At 36.9% G+C, this 19,746-nt stretch overlaps 1 protein-coding gene across 21 annotated transcripts in view; it reads left to right on the top strand.

Moving 5' to 3' along the window:
- The window catches only part of LOC148052155 (uncharacterized), an 84,575-nt gene that overhangs the window by 56,829 nt on the left and 8,000 nt on the right, over positions 1–19,746 (top strand). For 14 of the 21 annotated variants that reach the window (XM_087734184.1, XM_087734185.1, XM_087734187.1 and 11 more), the window contains 30 exons: positions 370–411; positions 611–652; positions 1,574–1,615; positions 2,134–2,175; positions 4,479–4,520; positions 4,624–4,662; positions 5,054–5,095; positions 5,196–5,234; positions 5,554–5,595; positions 5,699–5,737; positions 6,129–6,170; positions 6,271–6,309; positions 6,436–6,480; positions 6,944–7,009; positions 7,861–7,899; positions 9,522–9,560; positions 10,265–10,303; positions 10,576–10,614; positions 10,902–10,940; positions 11,199–11,237; positions 11,988–12,017; positions 13,450–13,491; positions 15,333–15,371; positions 16,110–16,148; positions 16,433–16,471; positions 16,860–16,898; positions 17,246–17,284; positions 18,149–18,187; positions 18,623–18,661; positions 19,004–19,039. In XM_087734184.1, coding sequence (XP_087590310.1) covers positions 370–411; positions 611–652; positions 1,574–1,615; positions 2,134–2,175; positions 4,479–4,520; positions 4,624–4,662; positions 5,054–5,095; positions 5,196–5,234; positions 5,554–5,595; positions 5,699–5,737; positions 6,129–6,170; positions 6,271–6,309; positions 6,436–6,480; positions 6,944–7,009; positions 7,861–7,899; positions 9,522–9,560; positions 10,265–10,303; positions 10,576–10,614; positions 10,902–10,940; positions 11,199–11,237; positions 11,988–12,017; positions 13,450–13,491; positions 15,333–15,371; positions 16,110–16,148; positions 16,433–16,471; positions 16,860–16,898; positions 17,246–17,284; positions 18,149–18,187; positions 18,623–18,661; positions 19,004–19,039 — 1,218 coding nt within the window. The remainder of the gene's footprint in view (positions 1–369; positions 412–610; positions 653–1,573; positions 1,616–2,133; positions 2,176–4,478; positions 4,521–4,623; positions 4,663–5,053; positions 5,096–5,195; positions 5,235–5,553; positions 5,596–5,698; positions 5,738–6,128; positions 6,171–6,270; positions 6,310–6,435; positions 6,481–6,943; positions 7,010–7,860; positions 7,900–9,521; positions 9,561–10,264; positions 10,304–10,575; positions 10,615–10,901; positions 10,941–11,198; positions 11,238–11,987; positions 12,018–13,449; positions 13,492–15,332; positions 15,372–16,109; positions 16,149–16,432; positions 16,472–16,859; positions 16,899–17,245; positions 17,285–18,148; positions 18,188–18,622; positions 18,662–19,003; positions 19,040–19,746) is intronic. The other 7 variants (XM_087734195.1, XM_087734196.1, XM_087734197.1 and 4 more) reach the window with 7 other exon arrangements.

Below are 19,746 nucleotides of genomic sequence, written 5' to 3' on the forward strand. Positions count from 1 at the left end.
CACATACAGAGTTGGTCCAAGCTAAACTTAAAATTAAATGAGTGTCATACAAACAGAGGACAGCTAAAATCTTAGCTGAAGTAAGATAGAATAATGAAGTAGGAAAGAATAAAGTTTGGTAATTTATTGTGCTCAGCATGTTGTGGAGGAGATACGGATATGTGTATTGTATAGCTTCAAGTCATACTCAGCAGTAGCCTATAAAAATTATGTACAAATAACCTTTTGTTTTATAATAAGGCATTCCTACTCAATATATGCATTAAAGGGTCTGGAATTGTTATAAATAAATAATACGGAAAAAAAGAAGGCCTGTCACTCATCATAAAGTTTTCGTCTCCTAATAGTAAATGTCTCTGCTGTTTACAGGATACATCACATGTTTTGAGCAGAAGAGACTATGATGTACAGGTAAACCATTCTTGTCACTTTTTCTGAACTACTGCTAGTGTTACAGCTCCCTGGTGTATTGCCTACAAAAAGAAGAATAAGGATCTAGGTTCCATAACAGAGTATTCTGTTTAGGGTTAGGTAGTTCTTTCCCAATAGAACTATGTATTTTAATTTATTATCTTTACAGAAAAACGAGTCATTTCTTATTTCTTCACAGAATGAGTCTTCTACTTCAAATAGCAGCCACACTAACCTCCAGGTAATAATATAGTGTCTGCTGCATGATCTCATTTCAAGGAGCTTTCTGATAAATTATATTTAATTTCTGAAAATGAGGTTCTGCTAATTTATCTGTGCTGAAGGATGCTATTCTGATTTGGTAGCGTTTTCCCTATAATGTTATCATTTTGCACAATTGTAAGTAATGATAATGGGCTCAGAATATACTGTCTCCTCTGTTCCTTCACCCCACTAATCAGGTAAGCATTGCAAATGTTTCTTTACATAACACTTTGTAAAAGTTGTTTGCAAAACACAAAACAAATAGTTTTAGAATCTCTTTCTAGAAACAGTCCTGCTCTAGTGATGGTAATGGCCAGATAGATAATTCTGTTTCATTTAGAATTTGGTAACAAGGTACATCTTAGTGATAATGTACTTCTGTTACAAAAGTAGGTCCAATTTTCACATTCTGTAGACTTATGTACTGCTGCAGCAGTGTATATGTTACAGAGTTATGTGAACTTTAACTGATCCAGAGTGGCACCTGATTCTATTTTTCTTAATATTTTGTGCTGTATTGGTACCCATCAGCTTCCCAGAGATCTGGAATCCCACTGTGCCCAGCATTATGTAGATGTAACACTAGCATAGTCTTCTGTCTCAGAGAGTTTGAAGTCTAATTCAATAGTACAGTCAGATCTCTGAGCTCCAGAGAGTAACAGCCTTCTTAATTAGTTTTCCTGATATGGATTTCCTGAGTAGTGTATCCAGTCACTAATTAAGTTTCATCCAAATTTATGTTTTCACAATGATTCATACAGAGAGTCCTGAACAGATAATGTTTGTTGGTACAGGGAAGTAGTACAAAGAGTTTGTCACCTTACTTCTCACTCCATAATTTTATACATGTTAGATTCTGATAAAATGCTTCTATAAAAAATAATTGGTTTCTTCACAGGGTGGATCATTCATAGCAACCGGTGGTGGATCAAGTAGTCAGGTGAGGATTTTCTCTATTTTTGTCTAGTCTTGTCCAGATAGCTTCCTGGTAATTAAACTAATTAAATTCAGGAGTCAGAGTTTAAGTCTAGTAATTTTGCATGGGGGTTTGTTGATGTTATGCATTAAATTGTAAATGAAGTGACCCTGTTCAGATTAAATTTATCTGAAATGGCTCCCTGAAATCACTTCTTAACATTATTTCAATTTCATACGCGGTTTATTGGTAAAAGCACAATGGTGATTCTCTGTACTCTTGACTACCCAGATAATTCTGTCTTGATGAGGCATCTGTTATTGAGACATAGCACTGAGAGACGTAGGATCAGTCTAACTTCCAAAGCAAATGTTAAACGTGTAGAGCTATGCTGTCCCCTGATTTGTTCTAGGTATAGGAAAGGTCACAACCACTCTGTAGTCCCACAATCTTTCTTCCCCTAAACAGGGTTTCACATCTGAAATAAGATTTTATTTTAAACTTCCACAAAGCAATAATTGTTTCCTTTTTTTAATTTATAGGGTGGCTGCATTTGTCCTGATGGAAGCAGTGGTAATAGACAGGTAATTCTTTTTCCTGAGTTTATTCTTTCATCTACATAATAGAGTATTTTGAATTAATCACCTAGTAAGTATGGACACTTGGGTAACACCAAAAAGTTATGGATAATTTCCTTAGTATGGATAGAATTACATACAATGAAATGGAAGAATGAGTCCCACTTTAACTGCATAACTACCATTTGGCCACTAACTTTCTGTAACTGTGCTTGGTAATCCAGATGCTCTGTCAGTTGATTGTTATGTGCTAATTATTCATTACTTTCAAAAACCAGAGTCAATATGCCCTGTACTAACCACAGAATTTAATTGCATCCAGCTTAGGTTCCTTGTCCTTGTCGCTGGTGCAACAAAATACTGTGATTAGAATGTCAAAATCTGATAAATATTTCAAAAGATAGTATCTTAAAGCAATATTTAAACTCTTCTTTGTCATAAAGAGAAACACTACAATTTCATGATCAGTGGCACTGGATAAACTTTTCTCTTAGGCAATGCCTCTGTGACAGCAAAAAGCACAAGGAATGCGGTCACATGGGCATTATAGGCTAGCTTTACCAGTCTTCTGGCCAGGTGAACATGGATTTTAAAGTCACCTATCTTCTACCAAAAACTTATTTTTGAAGCTTTTATTGAGGCTGTATTTACATAAACCCATTTGAATGGTGTAATATTTTTTTAGTTATCAATTTCAAGAGGAATCATATTGTGGATTATTATTTCTATAAAAAAGCACGCTATTTAAACAAACTAATTGTATAAAGAAATTACTGCTTTCTGAACTTAACTGTCATTAGCATATAGCAACAGTAATTTTTGTCAGGTAAAATACTGCCTCTTTCATATAATTGAGGCTGAGCAGTAATCATGACCTACATGTTTTAAAATATAGGCTAGTCTGTTAAGATAACTAATATTGAAACTTCATGGAGGAAAAACTTTTATTTGTCCTGTGATTGTGTTGCTAGATAAGCAAATCCATTTCCAAGGAAAAAGATGGACTTCTTTATTCAAGCTTTCATTCTAATAGGGCCTTTTTCTTTGCATGCTTAAATTGGTGCAAAAAGAGGCTTAGTTTTTAACAGCAAGCCACCACAGCTTGGCCAGCGGGAGGCAAGTGTATTTAGTTGCTATCAAACAATAATTTTCAACATGAAGAAAATAAGACATCTAAATTGGGCACGTTAGAAAACCAGTTCTCAGAGCAGATGTGTCCACTTTGATACACGACACTTGTATTTCAGTTCATGATAGTACCAGCTGATAAAATTAATTTATGGTAAACTAGGTAGCAATAGTCTTCATCTTTATCTTCACCCAACAGTAAAGTTCAGCGATCTTTGCAAAGGAATAGACCGAATTAAAAAATGGACTTCTTATCATTTTCTGTCCAGGGTCAATCCTCTACATAGGGCAGTAGCAGTGCCTAAGATTAGCATGTAAACACATTGGCCATGATAGGCAGGTTCATTCTTCTGCATAAAAAAAGCAAGGTATAGGTAGATGTATATGTATAGACAAACCAGCATTCATTACTCTGACATAAAAGAGACAGTCATCTACTTCCTTGAAGATTCTTTAGCCCAGGAGGAAAATTCTTGCAAAAAGCTTTCTTCTAAACTTGAAAGCTAGGAGTTACATGAAGGTCTCTTCAAACCTGGAAAAGATTATAAATTAAGAGTCAAAGCTATACATATTTAAACTATCTTGTTTCAAAAGAAACAATGGGTTTCCTTATGTGGATCCCCAAATTCCTTACACTGCAATTATTCCACTTTTTCTCTAAGCTTCACCTAAAGACAAGAGCTCAGTCTACAAATAGTCTCTGAGGAAGCAGTCTAACCATAGAATAATACTTTGTCTGTTTTGTATATAAAGGGGATGTGACAGTAATAATGGATTTTATGTACTGGTAAATAGTCTTCTCCTTTAAGTGGTGAGCTGAAAAATCTGCTCTCCTAAACCCTATTTACACTTTGGAAGTTCAGTATTCTGGTAGTTTTTAAAAACATGATTGGGGCCATAACCACCTGTGAAATATAGAGTCTCCAGGTATGACACAGAATTCTGTGATTAGAAAGCATAAAATGAAAAGTTACTATCTCTTTCAGGTCTTTTACCCTGAACAGAAAAGTACCTGCTAAAGGTTTCCTTATCTCTAACAAAAATAACCAGTGTTCTCTTTTAATGATTGCAGTAATGTCTTTTTTGAAAGCTATATTTTGAAAGAATACAAATTCAGAAATGGACTCACTTACTTAAATGTCTGTTTACAAGAAAATAGCTAGTCTGTGTTTTCATTTCAGGGAGCCCCAGGTTCTTCACACAGCACATATTCTGGTAACCAGGTAAACATTCAGATAAAATGCCCCATTCAGAAGCTCCATCTAAAACCTTCCTTTGAAGGAGCAGCCAAATAGTATCCAGTAACCCGTTCTGTCTTCTGCACAGGGAGGGCCTTTCTTCTATCCTGGAGGATCCTATGGACAGGTAGTTGTTCTTCCTCCCTTATCAGGATAACACAGACTCCCATCATCCTGGTTCCTAGACTCCCAATATTGTGGGTGCTGTGACATGCTGTAATTCCAGACCTGACAGTTGTCTCTTGGAGCAGAAAAATTAACCCTGATGTGTGGTGTGAGGTTTGGCAGAGAACAGTACAGAATGGTATCTGCAGTTTCCTTGCAGAATTCAAATTTCAGCAGGCTAAGAAAATTACCACCAGAAGACTTCTTCCACTTTAACAATATTGGTCCTGATTTTTGTTTAGGTAGATAAAAGTTAGCTCAAAACTGGGAGAAAGGGTTTAAAGTGAGAACCAGATACACTGGTATTAAATACTCATCTGCAAGAAAACAGCTGGTCTGTGTTTTCCTTTCAGGAGGGCCCAGGTTCTTCCCACAGCTCTTACTCCGGTAACCAGGTAAGTATTCTGGTCGCTGTGCCTGCACAGGAGCAGTCTAAAAGTCTTCCTTGAGAGAACATTTTAACTACAAAACAGTAAACTTCTGTTTTCTGTACAGGGAGGGTCTTCCTTCTATCCTGGTGGATCTTACGGACAGGTAAGCGTTCTTCCTCGTTTGTAAAGATAACACAGACTTCTGTTATCTTCATTCCTATATTCCCCATATAGTGACTGTTGTGAAATATAACACCCAAGAATTGAATCAACTGTTTGTAACTTACAACATGAAGTCTGTCAGAGGAAAAGACTAAATTGTGTTTGTAACTTCCATGGAGTGATCTTTCATCCAGCTAAGAAAATTAGTGATAAAAAATTCCTTATTCTTTAACAATATTGGCCTAAAGTGAGAGTGAGGTACATTGCTATTTACACCATCCTGTTTACAAGAAAATAGCTAGTCTGTGTTTTCATTTCAGGGAGCCCCAGGTTCTTCACACAGCACATATTCTGGTAACCAGGTAAACATTCAGATAAAATGCCCCATTCAGAAGCTCCATCTAAAACCTTCCTTTGAAGGAGTAGCCAAATAGTATCCAGTAACCCGTTCTGTCTTCTGCACAGGGAGGGCCTTTCTTCTATCCTGGAGGATCCTATGGACAGGTAGTTGTTCTTCCTCCCTTATCAGGATAACACAGACTCCCATCATCCTGGTTCCTAGACTCCCAATATTGTGGGTGCTGTGACATGCTGTAATTCCAGACCTGACAGTTGTCTCTTGGAGCAGAAAAATTAACCCTGATGTGTGGTGTGAGGTTTGGCAGAGAACAGTACAGAATGGTATCTGCAGTTTCCTTGCAGAATTCAAATTTCAGCAGGCTAAGAAAATTACCACCAGAAGACTTCTTCCACTTTAACAATATTGGTCCTGATTTTTGTTTAGGTAGATAAAAGTTAGCTCAAAACTGGGAGAAAGGGTTTAAAGTGAGAACCAGATACACTGGTATTAAATACTCATCTGCAAGAAAACAGCTGGTCTGTGTTTTCCTTTCAGGAGGGCCCAGGTTCTTCCCACAGCTCTTACTCCGGTAACCAGGTAAGTATTCTGGTCGCTGTGCCTGCACAGGAGCAGTCTAAAAGTCTTCCTTGAGAGAACATTTTAACTACAAAACAGTAAACTTCTGTTTTCTGTACAGGGAGGGTCTTCCTTCTATCCTGGTGGATCTTACGGACAGGTAAGCGTTCTTCCTCGTTTGTAAAGATAACACAGACTTCTGTTATCTTCATTCTTATACTGCCCTTGAAAGAAGAAAGACTCTTGAAGGAACCAAAATAATAAACTTTTTTTATTTTCTGTACAGGGAGGGTCTTCTGTCTATGAGAGCAGCAGTGAATCCTATGGTCAGGTAAATACTCTTTTTTTCTCTTTGTATAAGTGCTGAGAGCCAACACCCTGGCTCCTATATACAGCTATATTCTGTATTTTGGCTCTCACTATATTTTAATGAAGGTGTTTTTTTCTCTTTGCAGAGTGAATTTGCATATACTTTTGACTAAGTAGCCTGAAAGTTTATAGGGGAGTAAAAAGTGGGGTGCCTCCAACTGTTAAGGCTTATTCTTCTCAACAATGCTAGCTTTGAATTATCTGCAAGATGAAGATCTCTTCAAAAGTAGAAGTAGAATTTGAGTTAAAAATATATTAAATGAGTGTTTTACAGGGACATAACTATGACTCGCTCAATAGCCATTCTGAAAACTAAGTAAATATTCATATTTTTTAAGTCTCCCCAGAAGGCAATCCCTACAGTAAGCATTAAAAAAAAAAAAAGTCTGTTTGCAATATGAAAATGATTTATGTTTTCTGAACAGGGTGGATCTTCCACATATAGTGGTGCTGGATCCTCCACATCCAGTGGTGCTGGATCTTATGGTCAGGTAAATATTATTTGTCTCATACATCAAAAGCTTAAGCTTGTGTTTGTTCTTATGTGCACAGGGTTCTATATTTCAATTATTTTTAAGTGATGACCATGGAAATGCCATTTTACCTTTTGTTTCTCTTTACTTTTATTTACCCCTTTACAACTCTAAATGTTTCCATAATGGAGGGAAGGTGGTACACTATATACACTATCCTTCTTCCTGTGCCACTGTGACTGTTCAATGCTTTTACTACTTTATTGTTTATGCATTAGCTCATTCAAAAGGAAAATATTTTGTGCATTTACTTTACACACCTTATTTATGCAGAAGCTGTTGAAAGTCTAGGCGAATGCACGTACTATATTTGAAGTCTGTATTTATTGATGTGAATCTCATTGTGGGATCTTTCTGTAGGGACCATCTTATGTTTTTTTAGCAATACATCTTAACCAGCTAAAGTCATATAGAATTATTTATTAAAAATAAAAGACATACAATCCAGATTGCTTTTTCATAGAAAATTGTGTCATGTTGCTACTTCTAGTGCAGGATCTAGAAAGAAAGCATAGATAATGGGATTTTTGAATGTAAAGAATGGTTAATTTTGCAAATCAACTTTATCTAAAATTTTTCCTTATAAAAATGTATATTTACAAGGAGGGGTTTGGTTTTTTTACCCTCTTCTGCTTAAGCAACAGGTAAAGTTATGTATTTTTTCCTTTCTTGCACATTCCCTGGTTTAGGTAAAACTGGAGATTCTAAGTGGCTGGTTAATTTTATTCTTCTATTTTATATTCTCCACAAGTAAGATAATGTAAGAGGCCTTCTTATATTAAAATACATGTTTTTCCTTTATTTTACAGGATTCACCTCCCATAGGAGGTGGTGAAACTGAAGACAGCGTAAGCATTTGTTCAAGTATATCAATATCAGAATGTACTACCTTTTAAAGTATCTAGGGACTTACATGGACCTTTACCTTATCTCATTATCTTGTCTTCAAGAACTCCTTCACAGTACATTCTAATAATCTGTGTTTAGTAATTTTCTGCAATAACTTCTTTGAAATCATATTGTTTCTATAGATAAAGGAAAATGTAGATTTAACTTATGTCACATTATTGTGCTATCGTCTGATACGGACTTGGCAAATTTAAACTGCAGTTACAACAGTTCTGACTTGTAACAATCATACATTTTTTGAAATGGTTATTAGAAGTAGCATTTACAAAGGAAGCTCTTTTCCTTTATTTCACAAGTTCCATCGAAACTCAATATTACTATATGCTCATGGCATACAAAACAGCCAGATACTTCTTACTTCCAGCAATTTAATTTAGCTACTTTTTCACTGAGTTAATTAAATACAATAACACTAATTTAACTACAAGTACAGTACTGTCAATATGTCAGATCAGCCATTCTTGTTCTTAAGGGTTATTTTTTGTGATTTATTTCCTTAAGAGTATATTCCATATATGTTTACTATTCTGGACTCTCATAACAATTCCCACAAATTAAGACTTTCCAACTTAATCGCTCTTAAAATACAGATTTCTCTTAAAATTCAACTTTTCCTTGTTTTTTTGAGAAAACACATTGTATTTGACCCTTGATCATTATTTCATTTTATTCTTTTTCTACAATACAACTTCCCTTATCAATACTGCACAGCCTAATTCCCTCTCTTTTCATCTCCAATTCACACTACAAAATTTGTGTTTTTCCAATGCTGGACATATAAGATTCAAATTTGTTCATCTATATATTGCATAGGAATGGTCTGTTTTCATGTAGTGTGGTGAGAACTGCTTGCTTTTCTGTTTAAGAACATACCTTTTCTCCTGACTAAAATATATTTCCTACTAATTTTGGTGAAGCTGTTTATAAAACTTTCCAAGTTTAATGTCTCATATTCTTGGAGTCTTGAGTAATTGATTGTACTTTAACTGGATTTCTAATAAGTCTGTTTTCAAGTGTCCTGGTTAGTAGGAAATTGTTCTCCACAAATGTTTATAAATTCAGCTGTGCAATTCAGCCACAAATATAGTGTGTTATTAGTTTCCACGCAGTTTCTGTATCAAAATCTTCCTGTGGATATTCAGCAAAGCTAAAATATGATACTATAGAGGGCCCCAAGGCCCTCTGAAAGAAATTAAGGTATGAAAGAAACTAAGGTATAACAACATTGGTTTGTACCACTGAGGTCTGACAGGAACCAAGACAGCTTTTAAAGTGCTGATGTTTTCCCCTATAGCATTCTAAGAGGAAACAACATAGATTGAGATGTGATGTCATTCTTTTATTACGCTATATCAGGATTCAGCTTTCCAAATAAAGAAATGCCATTCTCCAGAAATGAGCAGAGAAGGAACTTGAAAGGATGCTGCTTATCCTAGAGCCTCCATCTTTAACCTTCCCAACAAGTCACGCAAAAAAGCAGTAGTTTTCTTTGCCTTCCACCCTTGCTTAGAAAAAAATAAAAATATTTGCCATGCAATAACTAGATTCTAATATTTTTTAGGATTCCACCTCACCATCTGGCAGCCAGCAGAGTGAACGGGTAAGCACTCCTTCCTTACATGTTGCCAGGGTGTCTGCCCCAGTGCTTGGCAACTGCTAGGCACCTAAACTGCATCTTGTGCGGAAGGTGGTGTGGCAGCTTCCAGTGTGGGATAGAAAGTCCTCAAGCAGAGAGGGAGTGAGGATATGGCTAAAGTGTTGAAGTACTGCTAGAAATCCCAACTGATGTTGAAGAGTGCTCTTGAATGTCAAACTCACATTACAAACACGGTACCACAATTTAATTGTTCAGGTTCCTGCGCTTTTTTACTCATTGCCTGACTGCAAAAGGCTTCGATACCATAATTTGTCCAGCATTTATTCTAAGTGAAACCCTTTGCTTTGTTGTGCTGTATGACTTACTTATGAGGGCGTCCATTTTCCTGTCATTTTTACATGGCACCCATTTTATTTATTCTAATGAGAATTAAATGACACAGACTGAGAAATTATTTAGTTGGAGATACGAGAACTCTTTAATTGTTGTGTCCAAAAGAATGTCTTTCACCAAAAGAGCAATTATCAACAGGCATAAAGGGGCATGTGTTGTTTTATACAGAAAGACCTTTTTTTTGTTGCTCTTGAACAATCCATGAGAGAAAAGGAATGTGGAGAAGCAAGGAGTGTTCAGCTTGCATCCTGATCTTTCCCAATACAAAAGAAATGAAGTTGGGTTTTTCATGTAATTTCAATACGTTTTTCCAGGGTTTTTATTCCCCAGGAGGCAGCCAGTCAGGTGGACATGTAAGCATCTATTTTATTCATTATTTGCAGTTCCCTTCCAAAATAGGTGTTCTATTTAAAAATTATCCTGATGAGTAAATTATACCCAACTGTTTATCTCCTAGAATTTCTCATGACGTCTGGCATCATGTCTTGTGAAAACAAATGGCAAACCGTTTTTAAAAAAAAAATTAAAAAAAAAACTAAAAGATGTGTGTATGACTGTTCAACAACATAGTCTTGTTTTCCAGAAGCCATTTTAAACAAAAATAAATTGGGTGTACTTTTTGCAGGGATCATCTTCTCAAGGGGGTGGCTACTCCAGTGCACAGGTAAATACTAACTCTTTATGTTTTTCACCTGAAGTATCTGTTATACAAAAGCTTGAGTCCTCATGTTGTATTACAGCAATTTTTTATCTGAGAGCAAGATTGATTTGGTACTCAAACACCTTTTCCTTATATTTCTCTACGTAAAAGTCCAAGTGTAAGCAGAGTGGTCAAAATACGATTCATGTATTAACTGATGTTCTAACACCAGGAAACAAATTAAAGTAATAAATATTTGGTATTAATTTATATTTTTTAAATATAAATTAAGTTATTTTAATTTTTTTTAGGACTCTTCCTCATCCGGAAGCAGCCAGTATGGTGGGCAGGTGGGAAATTATTTTTCTTCACTGCTATTTTGTTTTTGGGCTTTTTTCCCCTCAATGTACATACTTCAAGAAAATATTACCAGATTGGTAATACCTACGTTTCCAGACTACTGTGGGGTTTTTTATCCTCATTAATCTTTCTATAGATAAAATCGCGTTCTTAAACAGATAGATATTTTCAAACATAGTTTAGAGAGTAAAAGACAGTACATGCCACACTTAAAGAAAATCTTTTAAATGAAAATATAACATTTACAGGGTTCAAATTCTTCCAGAGGCAGCCAGTTTGGTGGACAGGTAAATGCTTTTCTTTCTCCACACTGTTCAGCTATGTTAGTGTCAGGCACTCACAATTTACTTTGCCTACCTTTCCTTCACAAGAACTGTTTTCCTGCACCACTGTCCTTTTTGCCAAAAGCCTCAGCAACACGTTACTTTCTCTTTCCGTGTCATTCAGACATCTCACAGGCCAGAGCAGCCAGTAGTAACTGTCTGAATGGCAGTTGTGTTTGAGCTCCCGTACCTGCTTTGGTGCTAAACATTTTTCTTCTTACACATTTCATGCAGGTTAAATGTGGAAAGCGAGACACTGAGTTGTGAACCCCTGCCCACCTCTCAGTTAGTTTTGTCAGAGTAGAAATTGCCTGTTTTCCGTAACGTCTGTAGCATGGAAGAGTACTGCATGCATTCCAGGTGCTCTGGCCTGTCTAGGGGGAAAAAAAAAATTGCTTGCTGTAGTACTACTCAGAATTTTTTACTCGTCCTTTTGGTGAGTAAGGTTTTTAAGGTAAAGATTGTAGATAACAAATTTGAAGATAACAAAATTAGAAGTTTTTTGCCTCATCAGAGCAATAAGTGCAGGAATAGTTGCATAGGGTGAAGAGAACAAACTACACTAATTTCTAGAAGTTGGGCACTTGGGCAGTTATGAATGTAACTGTATGGCTTGCATACCTGGGATGGTAGAAGAAGTAATTAGAGGTGTAACTGGAGTCCCTTTCAGTCCTGTGCTCTTGGTATCTTAAATATTTTCTGCATTCTTTACAGGGTGGATGTGATTGTTCTGGGGCAAGTTCTGTAAGTGTTATTTGTTCGTTATACATTTTCTTTTACTAAATTATTTAACTGGGACATTATTTGTGGTCCTATTTATTTCTAACTTATTTATTTGAATGCACTCTTAATTTATTTTCATTGTTCCTTTGGTGGCTTAAATATTACTGATATGGTAGGAGTTATTTCTCATTATGCCAAGATGAAGATTTTGGAATCACAGAATCATAGACACATTTAGGTTGGAAAAGACCTTTAAGATCGAGTCCAACTGTTAACCTAGCTGCCAAGTCCACCACTAAACCATGTCCCTAAGCACCACAGCTACCCATCTTTTAAATACCCCCAGGGATGGGGACTCGACCACTTCCCTGGGCAGCCTCTTCCAATGCTTGATAATAAGTGAAGAAATTTTTCCTAATATCCAATCTAAACCTCGCCTGACACAATTTGAGGCCATTTTCTCTTGTCCTATCGCTTAATACTTGGCAGAAGAGACCGACCCCCACCTCGCTACAACCTCCTTTCAGGTAGTTGTACAGAGCAATAAGGTCTCCCCTCAGCCTCCTCTTCTCCAGACTAAACAACCTCAATTCCCTCAGCCGCTCCTCACAAGACTTGTGCTCTAGACCCTTCACCAGCCTCGTTGCCCTTCTCTGGACACGCTTCAGCACCTCAATGTCCTTCTTGTAGTGAGGGGCCCGAAGCTGAACGCAGAATTCGAGGTGCGGCCTCACCAGTGCTGAGTACAGGGGGACGATCACTTCCCTGGTCCTGCTGGTCACACTATTCCTGATACAAGCCAGGAATCCCCAAAGCTGGCAGCAAAGTGTATTCTCTGAGCAGTGACTTTCAGTTCCCATACAGTATTTACAGAGATGTGTATCTCTTCTCAAAAAAAAAAAAAATTGCTTGCATTAAATAGCAGAATTAATTGACAAAAGGGATCATGAAGGGAAGCTAAAATAATGAGTCGACAAAATTGTCAACCATAAAAAGTTGTCTCAGAAATCAATGTTTACCAAATTAAAAAAAAAAAACAAACTGAGCCACTTCTCATTTTTGTTTTTAAGTCCATATGAAATTATTTAAAGACTGTGAAATAGGGTAATACATGTTTTCCAAAGCAAATCATATGTGGTCAATCAACATGTAGTATGTAAAGGACATTCTTGCACCTTGAGTAGCATTCTTATGTTCTAGGCAATGAGTCATGGGTAGATACAAAATGATACTTTGTGATTTATGGTCTTCCAGGCTTAAAAAGACTATTTGCTATCTTGGTATATTAAGAAAAGTGAAGTGTAAATGTAATTTCATTTCAGACTGTGATATTCTTCCTTTAAAATACCATAGAATAGGCATTCTAAGGTTTTGTTTCATTTTTAGTTTATGATCAAAGACAAAGGCTAATTTTTCTTTTTTTTTCTTTCCCCCCCTCCCCCCTCCCTTACAGGGTGGATCCCCTACCTTAGTCAGAAGTGATTCCTCTGCAAATGTAACCAATGTTCATCAGCTTTTAAGTGTGCCCTGTGTTTGTTTTGTCAATATAATGGCTAGAGAGGTTAAAAAGAGTCAGTATCTAATAGAAGTCATACACTTCTGAAAATAACCTACCTTAGTTACAATTAAAAATACACACAGGACATTCATGCAGCACTCTCAGTTTCTCTTTCCATTTGAAATAGTATTCATTCAAAGAGAAGTCTTTGAATGAAAAATGTTGCTTGGCACAAACACAGGTGCCTAACAATATAAATACTTAATTTGGGAGTCAGTTCCATTGGCTTCCTTGGAATTAGGTCAAAATATCCCCTAAGGATGTGGCTTTATGTTTTTGTATTCCTCTTAGATCATTTACTGTGAGAAAGGTTAGTATTCATCTAGCCCTCTCATAAGGATAAGAGCTCTTTTGCAGGAGAGACCTGTTTACAGCATTCCAAGGCCAATTCTGTTCATCATGTATTAGAAAGTCATGCCATGTATGTCACTGGAGCTCTGTATGTGCTGCAGTAAAGGGAGAAAAAACACGTGGGTCTTTTTGTATCTAGCACAGAACTCTGTGGCATTGCTACCAGACTGCTAGCTGATACAAAACTGGCTTGGACGCAGCTACATAAATGTACCATACAAAAATTACTATTATATGATATATAGGACTGGTCTTGTGCTCCCTTGGAGGAAGGAGGAATGTGTGTATATCTACAGTCAGGAAAATATTCTTACCCACCTGTGTTCTACATCCTTCATATTATTGATGTTGAGATTTGTTTCCTTTGAAACTTCCAATTGGGACTGATATTTTTGTTTTTTATTGACTTGGCAGTCTTTGGACAGCAGTTCAGAATCGGGGATAGTGTATAAAGATCGAGGGAACATAGTGGTTGTGGCTACATTGACAAATACTGCAAACTGCTAGGATTGTTTCACTCTACAGGGTGAAACAATGAGTGCTGACGAACTGATGGCCACACTATACGCATTTCAGGAAGGGTTTGCTCTGGTCTGGTTCCGTGGACCAAAAATGCATTTACTACCTTAATGCATTAAGTGTGCCCCTAGAGAGCATTCTACAATTTAGTTTAATCTGAAAGGCATCCAATTAATTCACTCCGAGACACATCCATGATGCAAAACAAACTATAGTGAGTGGGGACTATCAGTAGGTTTGTCTCAAAGGCACACACCTGATCTGTACTTTAATGCGTAGATGCACCCAATACCTCAGCATGGGAAAATGGCTTTTACATACTGAATGTAGATCTTCGTTCTCCCCCAACTATATGTTGCAGTCTACCTCAGAACATTGTCTTTAATATCTTCTTTACAGGGCAATTGAAAAGTCGTTTTACATAGTTAAGATTCCTTATGAAAGACACATTTCTGATAGATGCTTAACATTATACACTAAACACAAAACAGTTTTATTTCTTTATGAGCTTAGCAGATCTTGTGGAAGCTCAGAGTACTCAAAAGTTCTGTAGTATTCTGTAAGAATGAATATTAAAAGCTTTTTGTGGGGATGTCATTCTTCAGTGTGCTGATTTTAAACTGAAAGAAATAAGCTGCTTATCCTTCAGTCAGGTCCTTTAAAGTGAAATAACTGGTATTTCCTTCCTGAAAGGGCTCTGGAGGCAGCCATTCTGGTGGACGGGTACACACTAAATTTTAGATGCATTAACAAAGTAGAGAAGGCTAGATTTTACATTTTAAGTGGATTTTAAACCCAAGCAAAAAAGTTTGAAATATAAATTTATATACTGCTGTCCTTCAAGAAATTTTGCTTTAAAATAGTTCTGTTAGAGAAAAATAACTGGTTTCTTTTCCCCCCCCCCCCAGGGCTCATCTTCTTCTGGAGGCAGCCAGTACAGTAGCCAAGTAAGCACTCATTCCAAAAGGAGAGCCAGATTGCCACTTCTGAAAATGACAGTTATTCACAAACTCAATTAAATTCAGTTTTGATATGTTCAAAGAGCAAAAACTCAGTAAACTAAATTCATCATTGAGTTTGATACGTCCTAAAAATTATACATGATGGCTTTTTTAGCAAATAGCACCCTTGTTTTTGTGAAACTTGCGTAATGAAGCTCACACAAAAAATAGGTATGGGGAAAGAATGACTCAAAATGTAGCATTTTTGATTTGCAGTGGACCTAATTCCATTAAGAAGAAAAACAAATCCAATCTCCCCTCTTTAAAGAGACCTCTTGTTGCATGAGGTTTCAGTAAACTTGCTTGGTTTGGTTTTCAGAGTCCTGTTAGGTAGCTAGTCTTTTACTGCTAGCTTTGGCCCAGGATTTAGCTTTCCAAATAAAGAAATGCCATTCTCCAGAAATGAGCAGAGAAAGAACTTGAAAGAATGCTGCTGTAACCTTCCCAACAAGTCACACAAACAAAGCAGTAGTTTTTTTTGCTTTCCACCCTTGCTTAGGAACTCGGGTATTTCCCCAAGTTACCTTGTAAGGCTTGAAGTCCAGTTATTAAAACATACTGAAAGTCCTGCTCGCCTGCCTTCACTCTTACCTTGCTGTCTTGCTCCTATTGTCCTGGAAGAGTCATGTTTTGATTTAAGGAAATCCTACAGCAGAAAATTCACTTATTTGGTATTCTTTACAGGATTCATATTCCTCTGGAGCTAGCCAGTATGGTGGACATGTAAGCTATTACTTTTAATATTTTATATTATATATTTGTTTTACCATTATTTGACTCCTATCACGTAAAGGATTATCCAGATAGTTATTTCAATTTAATATTTCAAGAAATTTTATAGTGATCTGTTCTCTGTAGTAATATTGTGAATTCAAGGAAGACAAAAATATAGAGTTTATTCTGGGAAGATTACAAACAAACAGTCAAATGAAAAAATACAGATGTCTTTGCTGCTTGTCTCCATGAATTAGATATGCAGAAATAACTGATTTTCAATATTTTTCCAGGGGCCATCTTCTTATGGAGGCAGCCATTATAGTGGACAAGTAAGTATTAAAAGTCCCCACTTTTGTAGTTTTGACCTATGCAAACTTGTAGTTTATTCATTGTCTACCTGCTGTCTGCCTTATTTTTATTTATCTTAGTCTAAAATCTTCTTGGTAAGTCTTTCTCTGTAGCATTCTGGTGCTACTGTGATTAAAAAAGACAAATTCAGATGATGACCATTATTTAAAACTAAGAAAAAATAGAATGTTAAATACATGGTTGATTCAATTGGCTCCTGAAATTTGCAGGACCAGAGGTCATGTCTTTCTGAAATAAATTAGTACTTCATGAAGCTGACCAAAATTTTTAAAAGCCTCATGAAATGATTCTATGATTTTGTGAAATGGGTGTAAAGAAGTTACAGTTTACTTTTTTGTTGATATTCAGGGTTCACCTTCCTCAGGAGGCAGCCAGCATGGTGCACAGGTGAGAACTCTTCCCTTGTAGTGTTTAGTACTTTATCCAAGAGACTTAGTAGTTCTCTGTGTAAAAGAACATTTTAAGGAGATGGTTTTTTTCATGTTTGATTTAATTTGTTGCTAGGTATATAGTAGTTATACATGTATGTGATACAAAGCCACAGGAGAGTTTTTAGGAGATGTAATCTCTGATGCATTGTGGTAAATGCAGATGAGTCTCACTCCTTTTTGCACAGTCTGGTTCAGTCCACTCCATTTTGCACTGAAAGAAATTAGGTACCTCTCCTCCATATGGAGCATGGTTTAAAGGAGTACTGTGACATGGGTAGAGATAATTTAATTCTTTTTGTTCAGGGTTCACCTTCTTCAGGAGGCAGCCAGTATGGAGGACAGGTGAGACTCTCTTCCTGTGTAGTCCTATCCTAACATCCAGCTTCTACATCAAAATTTTGTACTTTTCTATTGACTAAAAAATAATATTTTGAGTAAACTCTGTTAATCTGGTAATAGATGATCAGGTATCTAAAGATATATGATCTGAAACAATACAAAAACTATAAAGGGCCATTACTTCTGTTGTATCACAGTTAATGCAGTTCTGGCCTTCTTCTACTCTCCGACCTGCCCTCCTCATTCTGGACCCATTTCCCTTCTGCTGCTGTCATGGTTTCTTAGCTCTAACAAGCTAAGGAGTAGCTGGAGTAAGGAGTAAGGGGTGGCTGGAAGCAGATTGCATCCCTCCTCTACCTCAACCTATGGAATACCTCACTTCCTTCAGCAAAATGCAATATCAGAATTGATACCAGAGAAGCAGTATGTCTCAGGAGGGGAACAGGGGAGAAGGTCAGGAGTTGTTAAGAGAAGGTGTTTCACACCCTTGTGAAATGAAAGATGATGGATGGGTTCATAGCGGTATAGCCTTTAATATGGAGTGGAATCCCCAACAAACTCGTCCTTGGCCTCTGAAAACATTTATTGTCAGATTTATTGGAGAGGAAATTAGAGGAGAAAGAAATTTTCAGTCCAAACACAGTCTCCCGAAACTAGGTATATAATCCTAATAGCTCATGATCAGTTATTATGGAACATTCGTTTGTTACAGACCATTCCTAATTTGCATAGAACACATAAAGAAATAGGTTGAGCATTTATCTTTCTGTAATCTTTCATTGTACAACAGAGAAAGAAAATAGTCTGTCTTTCAAAAACCCTTAAATAAGCTTTTTGATAGAGAAATAATTGGCACCTTTGCTTCAGGGTCCATTTTTCTCAGGTGGCAGCCATTACGGAGGACAGGTGAGAATTGTTCTTCTATTTATGGCTTGTTTTTCCCGTTGTTCACCTTTCTCTTTTTTTCTGTTTTGTGAAAAATGGAATATTTTATAAAGGGGTGGCTTACAGCAAAACAGTCTTTAGGCAGAATAGATGAATATATGGCCTTCTGCTGTGTCAGCCCACACAGGAAAGTAAAGCATCGGAGGCTGCCCTGAGCACACAGTGCAGTGCAGCAGCACTACTCACACCTGCCTGATGCTGACTTTGATTTAAATGTTATTGTTCTGTTTAAACAGTAGCCACTGTAAAGACCAGTAGATTTCAGTATGGCTATAAAGGAAGCGTTCGCATTCCTGTGATATTTAAATCCATGGAAGACAAATAAGAATGTTTTTCTGTGACAGGTTGTAAGTTAAAGAATGTGCAACAAATATAAATGCTTTCTCATTTCTTTAGGGTATAGCTTCCTCAGGAAGCAGCCAGTATAGTGGACAGGTAAAACTTCTGCTTTCATAGTACTTGCAGTTTTGGTACACAGTTCATTAGAAAAACTGACCCGTATTTTTTGCAAAAAAGGAACATTCTAAAAGAATAGCTTTAAGCCAAACTGAGTGAGGATTACTAAGTATAGGCCTGTCTGGTATGTCAGATCATGATACGAGCGAATGATACAGGGGCCTGTCTGACTGCATGGAAATGTTTCCTTAAACAGATCATGGTTCTAAGAAGCCCATTTTTGTTGTTAAGTTTAAACAGAAGCCATCTGAAAGACTAAGGACCACAGAGAACAAGTGAGAATGTTACTCAGTAACATAATTAGTTATTCATTTTTTCCAGGGCTTTTCTTCAGGAGGCAGCCAGTTTGGTGGACAGGTAAATGCTTTTCTTTCTCCACACTGTTCAGCTATGTTAGTGTCAGGCACTCACAATTTACTCTGCCTACCTTTCCTTCACAAGAACTGTTTTCCTGCACCACTGTCCTTTTTGCCAAAAGCCTCAGCAACACGTTACTTTCTCTTTCCGTGTCATTCAGACATCTCACAGGCCAGAGCAGCCAGTAGTAACTGTCTGAATGGCAGTTGTGTTTGAGCTCCCGTACCTGCTTTGGTGCTAAACATTTTTCTTCTTACACATTTCATGCAGGTTAAATGTGGAAAGCGAGACACTGAGTTGTGAACCCCTGCCCACCTCTCAGTTAGTTTTATCAGAGTAGAAATTGCCTGTTTTCCGTAACGTCTGTAGCATGGAAGAGTACTGCATGCATTCCAGGTGCTCTGGCCTGTCTAGGGAAAAAAAAAAATTGCTTGCTGTAGTACTACTCAGAATTTTTTACTCGTCCTTTTGGTGAGTAAGGTTTTTACTCTAAGTTTTGAATTAGAAATTAGAAGACTATATTTAAAAATTTGATCAGTAAGTGCACAGCTAGCCTGAAAGGACAGTGGAGAGAGAAAGAAACTACTTTTTAGATGGAGCTTTGTGAGTCTATGAGCAGGATTTTATAGTCCATTTTCTTGCAGTAGCAGAATGTTAGTTTGATTTACTAATTCAGAGGCCTCTTCCAGTCTTGGACTCAGGAAAAT

The sequence above is a fragment of the Nipponia nippon genome, unplaced genomic scaffold, assembly GCF_047370975.1.
Source record: "Nipponia nippon isolate SJK-2023a ecotype South Korea unplaced genomic scaffold, ASM4737097v1 scaffold_5, whole genome shotgun sequence".
NCBI lineage: Eukaryota > Metazoa > Chordata > Aves > Pelecaniformes > Threskiornithidae > Nipponia > Nipponia nippon.